Source organism: Euleptes europaea, chromosome 1, assembly GCF_029931775.1.
Source record: "Euleptes europaea isolate rEulEur1 chromosome 1, rEulEur1.hap1, whole genome shotgun sequence".
NCBI classification, from domain to species: Eukaryota; Metazoa; Chordata; class Lepidosauria; order Squamata; family Sphaerodactylidae; genus Euleptes; species Euleptes europaea.
The window spans coordinates 125,289,193-125,301,522 of record NC_079312.1 but is presented as its reverse complement, the minus strand read 5'-3'; the positions used below and the strand labels follow the sequence as shown (position 1 = coordinate 125,301,522).

General features: G+C 49.3%; 1 protein-coding gene across 1 annotated transcript in view; it reads right to left on the bottom strand.

Annotated features, from left to right (window-relative positions):
• The window catches only part of MXRA7 (matrix remodeling associated 7), a 94,701-nt gene extending 83,452 nt beyond the window's left edge, over positions 1–11,249 (bottom strand). Inside the window, exon 1 of the mRNA XM_056860873.1 lies at positions 10,749–11,249. Within this exon, the coding sequence (XP_056716851.1) occupies positions 10,749–11,249 (501 nt within the window). The remainder of the gene's footprint in view (positions 1–10,748) is intronic.
• Positions 11,250–12,330: the final 1,081 nt, after the last annotated feature.

Here is a 12,330-nt window from a genome sequence, read left to right as displayed (position 1 = left end):
TGGCAAAGAGGGACCTGGCAACCCTATGACGGAAAGACCTCCTAATATCTTTGGCAGGGAATTTCTACACCAGCCTGTAACAGTACTCCATCAGAAGAGGCCCTCCTGTCTACCTCTTTTCCTTTAGCTCAGCACGTGAGCTGTGGCTCACGAAAGCTCATACCCTGCCAGAAAATATTTTTGTCAGTCTTTAAGGTGCTACTGGACTCTTGCTCTTTTCTTTTCCTTTAGGCACCACTATGTGGTACATTTTGGTTCTGAGACTGAGAACCTCTCCCCTGCCGTTGTTCTTCTCCTTGTGCCCCTGCCTGCATTTGGGAAATAAGACAGCAATTTCTCCAAAAGAAGGATTTTTCCTCAGAGAATGGTGAAGGAAAGTGATGTTCTAGGACATCTTTCTGCAGCAGTGAAGAGAGAACCAAGAGGTCAGCCCCACCTTCTCATGTGACCCCACAGGCAGGAGAGGGAAGAGGGAGAGCCCCCTGTTCCTCCAAGCTGTAAAATTTTCCAAGGCTAGCCTGCACATGCACAGTTCCCATGTAACACTGCACAAAGGGCACAGCGAATAAGATAGTAATTGCATGTATATCTCATAGTGAGAGGTGACTTGGCTTTCCTGTATGAGCGGACAACCATTCTTTCAAGCAAAGATTTCAAAGGTGTAAAGGCTGGGCCATAGACTGTACTGCAACCGAATAAGCAAAAACAACTTGCCCTCAAGGGAAGGGTTTGCACATGCATAACTGCAAAACAAACTATGACTTCCATGTGTGAATGAGTCATTGCTTATCAAAGACCATAAGCAGAGATTTCACATCAACTCAAACATAATGCTCAATAGTCAGTTGCAAGTCAGCTGGGGGATAATCAAATTATGAGAAATCCAGGGCTGTACTTGCGTTGCCGTGGTTTTGTTCAAGTTATTCTCTACAGATCCATGTACAAGGATGGTGCTAGATATATTAGTCAATAATAAAGTTATCAAGTGACAAACTGGCATGTATAAGCCAGCTCTTTTTTCGTATATGAAAATGTGTGGCATAAGCATTCTGGTTTGACATGAATGACAGCCTATTAGTTCCATTCACTCTGAGAATATCTTTATCAATAAACATTTTAGTGGCCTGATGAACACTTGTGGCAAAATCCATGAATGTCCCAGTATAACAGATCTAGAAAGTTAAAGGGGAGACAATCGTCCTTGTTTTTCTGCCATTGTCAATTTAGTGGTTCAATTTAAAAACAAAAACTTTGCCTTCTGAGTGAGCCTTTGAGGTTGTTACAGAATTGACACCATAGCTCAGCACGTCTTACTGTCTTGGGCAGTAAGTAACCCTAACCCTCTGGATTTCCCCCGATTGGACAAAAAATATTTTGTTAATAAATCATTTCAGACACAGATATAAAACTTACTTTTAAGGCAAGGAAGAAGAATAAAAGTTGGTTTTTATATGCCGATTTTCTCTACCTTTTAAGGAGACTCAAACCGGCTTACAATTGTTTTCCCTTCCTCTCCCCACAACAGACACCTTGTAAGATAGGTGGGGCTGAGAGAGTTCAGAGGGAACTGTGACTAGCCCAAGGTCACCCAGCTGGCTTCATGTGTAGGAGTAAGGACACCAACCCGGTTCACCAGATTATAGTCCACCACTCGTGGAGGAATGGGGAAACCAACCTGGTTCACCGGATTAGAGTCCACCATTCTTCTTGACCTCTATACCATGCTGGCTCTCTGTGTTGTTACAGCCAGGATGATAAAACCTTTATCCTGGCATTCAAAGGCAGTTTGCCTTTATAGGATACCATCCAGATGGCACTGCCTTACCAAATCTCCATGCTATGGTTCTTGTCTGCTAAAATTAATAAGGATTAGCATCTGTTAGAGTGAAGGGCTGTTTAGTATTGCTTGGTATTTCTATTGATTTCTTCTACTTGAATTTTTTTTTAATGAGCAAACAGATATTAAAAGCTGAGTAGCATTCCCATTTCTGGGAGAACGAGAAGCAAACCACTGGTGACCACACCAAGCATTGACACTGAAAGAGGGGCTGAGCTCAATAGTAGACATTTGCATTCAGAACTTTCTGTCCTTGGCATCTCCAGGTAAAGGATTTTAGACCGTAGGTGTTGGGAGAGACAATTCACTGCTAGAATTATTGTTTGAAGGGCATTTTGGACCGCAGTGGGAGAGGACAGGCAGCAAAGTCACACTTCTCATTGGACAGAAGGAATTTCTGTCTGTAACCTTCTGGTGGATCCAGGCCATTTTCTCTTATTTTACAGGGTTTTTTTTAACCTCTCTAAAATAGAAGAGAGTACAACAAAATGGTTGAATAAGTCAGATGTGCCAATGAAATATATTAAAATTACAGTTTGATTAGCTGACAAAAAAAAATCACAGGGCTTATCTAGATGACATGGCATTCAGAAAGTAACACAACCCAAAAGCTAAATCCACAAAACCATCTTCTGGGGACTGAACACAAAGCAGGTGATCATGTGGTTTAAACACAGCGAGTTTCTACCCAAAAGCTTTCTTATTTCAGATAAAAATTTTAACAGATTTATCTTATTTTAGTTCTAGCGAGATACATTAGAGACCAAAAATGTCTCAGGTCAAGTTTTCAAGGATCAAGTGACAGCTCCTCTCTGTACTGCACCACTGCCACCCATCTTGAATTCCGAGGGCATCATTTGCTTGAATACCAGCTAAACAAATAGCTTGCTCAAAGGAGCCCTGGCACGTGCCAGATCTTGCATGCCCTCTGCCAGGCCAATCCTTTCAAGCCCTTACTCAGTGCAGAAAAATGTCTCTCCCTCCTCTCCCTTCCCCTGGATGCCAGACGCAGCCTCCTTCTGGAACCAGCCAAGAGAAGCTATGCAAAGCAAGTAACCTAAATGGGGCCATTCTTCCTACAAACAACATGCTGCGAATGGCAGAGAAGTCATAAATCAGAAAATATCCCGGCTGGCTTTGCAGATCCAATGAGATGGGATGGGGTGAGATGGAGAGAGAGTGGTGTGAAATTAATCCCCTGTTGCCCCAACCTGGGAGATAGCAGGCAGGAAGAGAGTTGGCAGGTTTGGAAGTCTGTTGGCAAGATATTCCGTCCTTTTGTCTTTCAGAATGTAGTTTGCATGAGACCATGTACAATATACAGCAGTTAAACCAGTTAATCCTCAGTGGGATTAAATTATCCTAAATCAAAGTATTCAGTATTCAGGCTTGAATTCCAGCCATCTCTCCCTATAAATCCCTTTGGACCTAGTATGCTATGACACACACAAAACCAAGCACAATTCTTTTAAGTCTTCCAACTGCAGTGCTAGACTGAGACTCCTCCTTTAATGGAATGTGCTTACTGCTACAGACGGACGCATTTGGTGTGTGCGCGAGTGGTACTTATACTGGAAGCAATATGACGTCAAGTTTGATCTATGGATTTCAAGGGGCCTCAGGAGCATGGAAAATATATGGGAAGGTTGAAGACTAACCATCTCCACTCTTCTTTGTGCATTCCTACCTTTACACAAAGTAGGATTCGCTATCTAGAATTCTGTAACTCTCAAGCCAGAAAGAAACCATACTCTACTCCACTTCTCATATTAGGATGGCAAACCACATCCACCAGCAAGAATCAGCACTCCCAGGATTGATTTTGCTAAGGTCCCAACCTCTGCATGGGGCTGCCCTTCAAGACAGCTGTTACTCATGTTTTGAGAGGAACTGGGCATCAAGATCATACAACATGTTGCCAGTTTGTTTCTGGTAACTAGAGGTATTGGTTTAGATCATAAAGCCCTAACCTAACGAAGACCCAGGACACTAAATGAGAAAGTCTATCCCTGTTATGGTCATCTGAGGAAAATCCTGCTCTGAGTATCCCTGTCTAGTCATTCAGTCTGTGGAATTCACAGTGGGGCATTTTCTGTGATAGTGCCACAAATGTGGAATACCTTCTACAGAGAAGTCCATATGACTGCTTTATGACTTCTTTACAGAGTTTTAAAGGCAGGTAAAGTTCTATCTATTCCTCAAGGCCTTTGGAAGTGGCCAATGCTACTTCTGTTGTTAATTTGTTGTCTATAGTCTTCTTGCATCTTTATTTGTTTTTCAAGTTGACTTACTTTCTTACTCTTGCGCAGAACCATGGGTAACCACCAGTTTGACAGAAAAGTGATCCAGGAGGGATGAAAGGAAGAAAATCTAATTAATAGGGCAAATAAATTACACAAGGCAATTAGCAGGTGCAAATTTATTTGTGCCTGGATTTGCATCCTTCATTCAGAACAGAATGATCAAGTTTCAATAGCAATTTTAGAATGAGGAACCATAGATTGCAGGGGGAGTGTTATATGTCAAGGAAAGTGATGATGGTGAATGCATGGAGAAACATGATTAGAAACACTGGTATATATCCTCCTACTTCACTGATCAAGGCTTTAAGCCTTCCTTCAGCCTAAGGAGGGTCCATAGACTGCAGGAAGCCTTCCAACTTTGATGACTAGGATGGTAGGATACATGCCATAATCTTTAATCATATTTCTCACCACCATCATCACTGCCAGCCTAAGGTAGAATACAAGGGGAACCAAGTACAAACTTCTTGTGTCTTGAAAGGTAGAAACGCCCCATTTCCCCACCTAAAATTATCTTCAAGCTCATGAAGGATAGGCGCTGACCTGGATGGCCCAGGCTAGCCTGATCTTGTCAGACCTCATAAGCTAAGCATGGGTATCTCCCACGTGTAGGGTTGCCAGCTCCGGGTTGGGAAATACCTGGAGATTTTGAGGGCGGAGCCTGAGGAGGGCAGGGTTTAGAGGGGGGGGTTTCAATACCACAGAGTCCAATTGCCAAAGCAGCCATTTTCTCCAGGTGAAGTGATCTCACTATCAGCTGGAGATCAGTTGTAATAGCAGGAGATCTCCAGCCACCACCTGGAGATTGGCAACCCTACCCATGGGCATACTTCCTTTTATCTAGGACAGATCCAAAGATAATGATCAGACGTGAGATATTCCTTCTCTTTCCTATTTTGGGCTATTCCACCAGTTTTGGAAAGTTGAGAGTTTAGCCCTTGCAACAAGTCCCAGACCAAAACTCTCCACCCAAGGGAGACTCAGGCTCGCCTCCCCCTGGTCCCAGGCTCGTCACCTGCTCAGTGCCGGATTTAGATAAAGAGAGGCCCTAGTGCAAACCTATGGCACTCGTGCCAGAGGTGGCACTCAGAGCCCTCTCTGTGGGCACGCGCGCTGTCGTCCCAGCACAGAGTTCATCTGAGGTCATTCCACCAGCTGAGGAGGCTGGGGACCAGCGGTGCCTTCCCGGCTCCTCCGGGAAGCGCCGGGCTCCTTCCCAGCGCCTTCTCCGCAGTCGCCGGCTGCGAGCTCCGGAAGTGAAGACGACGACGAGCCTTCTGCCGAGGACTGGAAGAGGCGGAGCCGGGACGGGGTTGGACCGGGAGTGGGACGCCTGGGCGGCCATCTGTGGCGGGCTGCAGCACAGGGGATTGGCGGTGAGGGCCAAACGGGGGCCTGCCTGGCGTTTGTGCTGGAGCCGAGCCCTTCGCTTAGCTCGGGTTTCCACTCTGCTCGTTCTTGCAACCGAAGGTGCCTCTGAACGTGTGCAGACGGCTGTCCCCACCATCAGCCCCCCCCCTGCATAACAGGTTTTTTTAATTCATATGAAGATAACAGTTGGAAAAAGAACCAAACTGAAGGGGTGGGGGGTATGCTACAGCTGCTTTCCTTCCCCTGCTCGGCCGCCCATGCAGAGTTGCCAACCTCCAGGTAGTAGCAGGAGATCTGCTATTTCAGTTCACCTGGAGAAAATGGCCGCTTTGGCAATTGGACTCTAGGGCATTGAAGTCCCTCCCCAAACCCCACCCTCCTCAGGCTCCGCCCCAAAAAACCTCCCACCTCAGACTCCACCAGTGCCGAAGAGGGACCTGGCAACCCTAAAAGGACATAATATGCTATTGTTAAATACTGTAGCAATTGGAAAAAATGCATAAATGTTAAAATTAACACTGTGAAAAACTTTTGCAATAGCTGAACTTTGTAAATATTTTGTGGAATAAGCAAAAATTTTTAGGGAAATGAAATTGTAAGTTTACTGTTATATCCTTTAAAATACATGCATTCTTTTAAAATTCATATTAAGAAATAAAGAAACTACAGTCATCAAATACACTAGGCTTTTGAGGCTCTAGGCTTCAGCCTGCCAAGCCGATAGGTGAATCTGGCCCTGGACCTGCTTATGCAGCCGCCAGCAAGAAGAGCAAGGAGGCAGGAGGGCTGGCGACGTGCCTCCCTCTTTACCCGGCTGGCTCAATTGCAGCGTGCGAAGGTGACCCAGCCCCTGGAGGACAGCCATGCGGCTAGGATGCTCTTCCTCCTCACCTTAGTGTGCTGGGGCCTGGTGGCCACGCTGGTACCACGAGACTGCACCTAGGCACGACTTCTCTGCCTTGAGTCTCAGCCCAGGGGGGGGGGGGCGTGCGCAGCAGCGGGATGGCTGCCCTTCCTCTCCCCACGCCTGTGGCAGCCACCCCTGCCAGTGCCTCTCAAGATCCGGTCCTGGCCCTAGTTAGTACTTGGATGGGAGACTACCAAGGAATACCAAAGTCACTATGCAGAGGAAGGCAATGGCAAACCACTTCTGTTAGTCACTTGCCATGAAAACCCTACTGGCTTGCCATAAGTCGGCTTCAACTTGATGGCACTTTGCTAGGGTTGCCCACCTCCAGGTTCTAACTGGAGATCTGCTATTACAGCTGACCTCCTGCCAACAGAGATCAGTTCACCTGCAGAAAATGGCCACTTTGGCAACTGGACTCTATGGCATTGAAGTCCCTCCCCGAACCCCACCCTCCTCAGGCTCCGTCCACAAAACCTTCCGCCGGTGGCGAAGAGGGACCAAGCAACCCTAGGCTTTACACACATAGGAAGGATAGAAACTGTGTTTTTAAAAAACCCTGAAAACTGAGATTGACAGGAACCAACATTCTTCACTAGAGTTCACTTGGAATCGCAAAAGCCAAGGCGTGTCCATGCTGCAGCCTTGCTTGTGAAGCAAAGTTCAATCGACACAGAGGCCGGAGACAGAAGAAACTGCCCTTTAGTCTGGAGTGGGGATCATCACCGAATGAACAAGGCGACACCACATTGGGGCAGACAGTTCAAGAGGCAGTAAAACAAGGTCATCTTATGTACATAGCTGGAGTAAATGTAGTTTTTGTAAGGACCCTAGAAAGCCTGGCTAAGCTGTGGCTAATGTAGGGAAGGAAAGAGTATGGAAAAGGTGAGAAGTGGGGAAAAGGTCATCCCTTCCTCTGCAACAGACATAACACAGCAGTGGTGTGACTCCAGCCAAGCACGCTGCTGGGACTGTCAGCTGTTTTCCCTGCGACTGCTGTGCACTTCCAGCCGGAAGAGCCCTGGCCTGCTCTGTACCCTGCAGCTAGTCTGAGCAGCGCTCAGAAACCCAGCTGGTTTACAGCAACTCCATCTTGATCAGAAAGGCCACTGAGGGCACGGCTCCCATGTTTCCCCTGGGGGGCCGGAGGCATAAATAGGCACAGGCGCAAAACTAGAGGCATGAAAAGTCATCTCTGGGCCCGGGAATAAGGAAAAACAAATAAACCTCCTCCTCCTCCTCTTGGCATACGGGCTGCAGGAGTCGGTTTTTGGGATGTGCTGAGTCTGCTCTGCTTCCATTCACTTCACCAAGCCAAAGGGGTGTGTATGCTGGAGGGACACAGCACTGGCTACAAGACAGGAAACTTATCATGCAGAAGCAAAACGGGCAATATAAATGCCAGACTCTTTCATCAGGCCCATCTCTCTAATCCTCTTCCTGAATGCCCAGGGAGAAGGGACTTTGGTGAGGTTTTGTCCAAGATTTAAGCCCACAGATTGGGCCTTCCAGAGAATTTAACTGAAACTCACCCCCTCCCTGGCCTATTTTTACTCCTGGCTATTTTGCCAGTGCATAACATAACAATGTGTAATGATGATGCCTTTATATAGCACTTTCTGAGCATTCAGAGAACATTACATCCATCATTTCGGCAATATTTCCAATGATGTGTAAGCAAGGCTGATATTATTAGCCCCATTTTACAGATAGGAAGGTAACATTGAAAGACAGTTAGAGCAGTTCCTCAGTGGAACAGGCTTTCTCAGGAGGTGGTAAGCTCTCCTTCCCTGGAGGTTTTCAAGCAGAGGCTAGATGGCCATCTGTCAGCAATGCTGATTCTATGACCTTAGGCAGATCATGAGAGGGAGGACATCTTGGCCATCTTCTGGGCATGGAGTAGGGGTCAGTGAGGGTGTGGAGGAGGTAGTTGTGAATTTCCTGCATTGTGCAGGGGGTTGGACTAGATGACCCTGGTGGTCCCACCTCTATGATTCTGTGACTGTCTGTGATCAGAGACAGATTGTCTGTGATCAGAGATCAATGTGAACTCAGACTTGGGGAACAAGCCTAAGCAGGTATACTCAGAAGTAAGTCTCATGTTATTCCTTATGATCACAGACTTACTTCTCAGCTTATTAGGGTTTCCAACTTCCAGGTACTAGCTGGAGATCTCGTGCTATTATAACTGATCTCCAGCCAATAGAGATCGGTTCACCTGAAGAAAATGGCCGCTTTGGCAACTGGACTCTATGGCATTGAAGTCCCTCCCTGCCCCAAACCCTGCCCTAATCAGGCTCTACCCCAATAATGTCCAGATATTTCTCAAACTGGAGCTTATTTGGCAACCCTACAGTTTATGGATCATGCTGCTAGCCACTACAACACACCAGATTTTAAAAAGTTATACCATTAATATACATTATATTATAACCCACAAATAAAAGAACGAAGGTTTTTCCTCCCCAACCAAGGACGCCGTAGCAGTGGTGAGGCTGAACTTAAGCCCTTAATGAAGCCCCTCCATTATTATGTTTCTGTTTCAATTGTGATAGATGTGCACCTGTCAGAAATGGGGGCTGAATCTGAGTTAGCAAGAGAAGACATTGCCAATGTCAGCCCTGAACTATGCAACACATAGTGCATTGAGTGCCTTTCCTTTACTGCTCATGAGCAGGACCCACCTCGGAGAAGAGAGGAAAGGACTTCTTAGTCAGAGGGCTTCATCTCAACATGTCCCATTTTGGAACTTAGCTCCACTACCACCACCAGGGAATGTAGTCCATAGAAACAGAAGCTGGGATCCTGGTCTTTTGGCCATCCTGACTGCTCCCAAGCAACAGACATTTTTGTCCCCCTCCCCCCTTTCGGTCCTTTTAAACTTGCTCATCCAGTCACTCCCAGGAAGGCAAAAGGAAATGCACTACTCAGAAACAACTCCCAGGTAGGGGACCAGATCTCTGCAGTCCTATTTCCGGCAAGCAAAACCTAAACTTCCCATCTAAGTCTAGCTGACTGCCTAGAATGCTGGCGTGTTGGCGAGGCGCGTGTCCTCTTCGTGCCCTTAGGACTGCTCATTTATTTTTAATCAGAAACAATCCCATGCTGCATGCGGGAGGCTGATTTACTTTCACTGCATGCCACCGCCTCATGCCCTGCCTTGTAGCCAAGGAATGTTTCTGGGGGGAAATAAGTGACATCATGATTTGTCTCTCTCTCTAGACTATGGGAAAACATGAGGCTGCATGAAATGAGGGATCAGACCTGTCATTCCTCAGGGCTGCAGAAGAGGCCACCCAAGGAGGGGGGGATTTCACCTTGCACGGAGAGGAAGGAGCGGAGTTCCCAAGGCCGCTTCCCTCCTCTGGAATTAAGGCCAGAGACAGAAAAGTGACTACCTGTAAGCACAGATGACTCTTCTTTGCTCCAAGTGGCTTTGTGACTCTCATTTAGTTCACAAAGCCACCCAGTCGTCTGTGCTTACAGTTAGCCATTAGTGCCATGTGCAATGCTACTTAGTTTGTCCAGTCATTGAGTATGCCTCGTCTCTGGGAAAATCTCAAGCTCTGCTTTCCGAATGGCGGAGGAGACGGAAACCCCCGTCTGTAGCAGCAGAAAACCATCCTTGCTCACAGGTTCGGCAGTGAAGCAACAGGTGGGCCTCCCGAGCTGATCATTTAGGAAAGCGGGCGGCGGATGTTCTCAGTCTCTACTTGGAGGAGGAGAAATGGGTAGGAAGAAATCTCAAGGGGCCATCCAAGTAGCTTGGTGTTTGTAACCAAGACTGGGGGTAAGATGCACAGAGATTCAGGATCCAAGAATCCTCCTCCTCTTCATTACCGCTCTGGCTCTTCTACGTAAATGAAGGTTGACCAGGTGAGCCAAACCGGGGAGAGCAACTGCCCGGTGTAGAATGTGGCATCCGAAACCGCTGGAATTTCGCACAGCAATTGCCTGAGATACCGAACAAGCACTGGGCAACAAAGCAAAGCCTACTCATATTACAGGGAGTCTTTGGCTCAGCACTTTGACTGGGTTTGCTGGGCGGCGGCGGTGGTGGTGGGGGGGGGCTCATCTGGCCTCAGAAGGGAGGAATGAGAGTTTATCCCCCCGGCCCAGCATCCTGCAGCGCTGGAGCACTTTCACGAGGCGGGAGAGTCCTCAAGCCCGGCCTCTGCAAAAGCCCCGGTTCTCTATCCGGTCGCAGCCCCGGAGCAAAACGCGGGCAGGGACACCCAGCCAGAATGGGGGGGGGGAGGGGGGTGGGCTCCAGAAAAGCGGTGCCCGCCCGAGTCCCAAGCCCCCCTCCCGCTCACCCCTCCCCTTTTACCTTGCTCTCGTCCTCGTCCTCGTCGTCCTCCTCCTCCTGCTCTTCGCCCTCCGCCGCAGCAGCACCAGCCGCAGAAGCGGTCTGGCTGGGAGCCCTCGCCTCCGGAGGGGGGCTCCGCGGCTCTGCCCTCGCCGTCCGAGGCGCGGCGTCCTCCTCCTCCTCCTCCTCCCCGCGCTGCTCCTTCTCCTCCTCCTCCTCCTCCTCCTCCTCGGCCCCGATCTCTTCCTCCGGGACCCCCTCGCCCCTCCCTCCCCGGCCCGCTCCGGCTTCCGGAGGCCCCTGGGCGCCCTCCTCCTGGCTCCTCTCCCCTCCGCCTCCCCGGCCGGCGGCGGCGTTAGCCGTGGCCGGGGGCTCCCCTCCTGCCTTCGCCTTCGCCGCCGCCCCCTCGGCCCCTCGGTCCCCTGCCGAGGAGCGCAGCTTCACAAAGACCGAGGCGAGGAGGACGGCCAGGGCCGCGAAGAGCAGCGGCACCGCCAAGGACCACTCCGGCGCCACCTCCATCCCTCCCGCAGCTCCGGCTCTCCGCGGCTGACCAGGGGAGCCCCCGCGGCTGCTGCTGCTCCTGCTGCTGCTGCGGCTCGCAATTACGCGCCGCCGCCCTCCTCTCCTCTCTCCTCCTCTCCTCTCCCCTCCTCTCCGTCGCTGGCCGGCTCTGGTCAATTTCCGAGGTCTGCAGGCGCGCCGCAGCCCGGCGAGCGGCAGTGGGCGAGATCGCGGCTTCCCTAAAGCGGGATCGGGTTTCACCACACGCGCGTCATTGCCCCGGGCCCTGCCCACCGCTGCCTCTTCTGCCGCCCGGGGGGAACCGAATGGGCGACGGCTTCCTCGCCCTTTCTTCTGGGCGGGGCCCCCTCCCGATCCTGGGGGATGTCACCAGGGCCAGTCGTTTTTGCGCCCCAGGCAAGGCCAACCGCTTGTGCCGCCCACCCCCCCCTCCGCCCCACCGTTGCTAACCCATTTTCAAAAACAGATGTCCTGTACACAAAAAAACAAAAACACAAAAAAAAATCCGAAACTTTTTATAAGACATCATGATTCTTTCTATTCCCTAGCACTGTTGTGGTACTGATCTTAAAATAAATATATATATATATATATATAAATTGCCAGTTGCATTTTTTCCCCCAAGTTGCATTCCAAGATGATCCTGGGTGAATGTCACCAGGGCCGGTGCCAGTCGTTTTTGCGCCCTAGGCAAAAACGCTTGTGCCGCCCCCCCCCCACCATTGCTAACCAATTTTCAAAAACAGATGTCATGTAAACCCCCCCCCCTTGAAACTTTTTATAAGACATTATGATTAATTCTATTCCATAGCACTGTTGTGGTACTGATCTTAAAATAAAATATATATATATAAATTGTCAGTGGCATTTCCCCCCCCCCAAGTTGCATTAAAAAAAAAAAAACTAATCAGTGCTGCCTCTTCTGCCACCCACGGAACAAAAGTTGCCACGGCTTCCTTGCCCATTCTTGGGGGGCAGGGGGCTGATCCTGGGTGAATGTCACCGGGGCCAGGGCCAGTCATTTTTGCGCCCTAGGCAAGGCCAACCACTTGTGCCGCCCCCCCCACCATTGCTAACC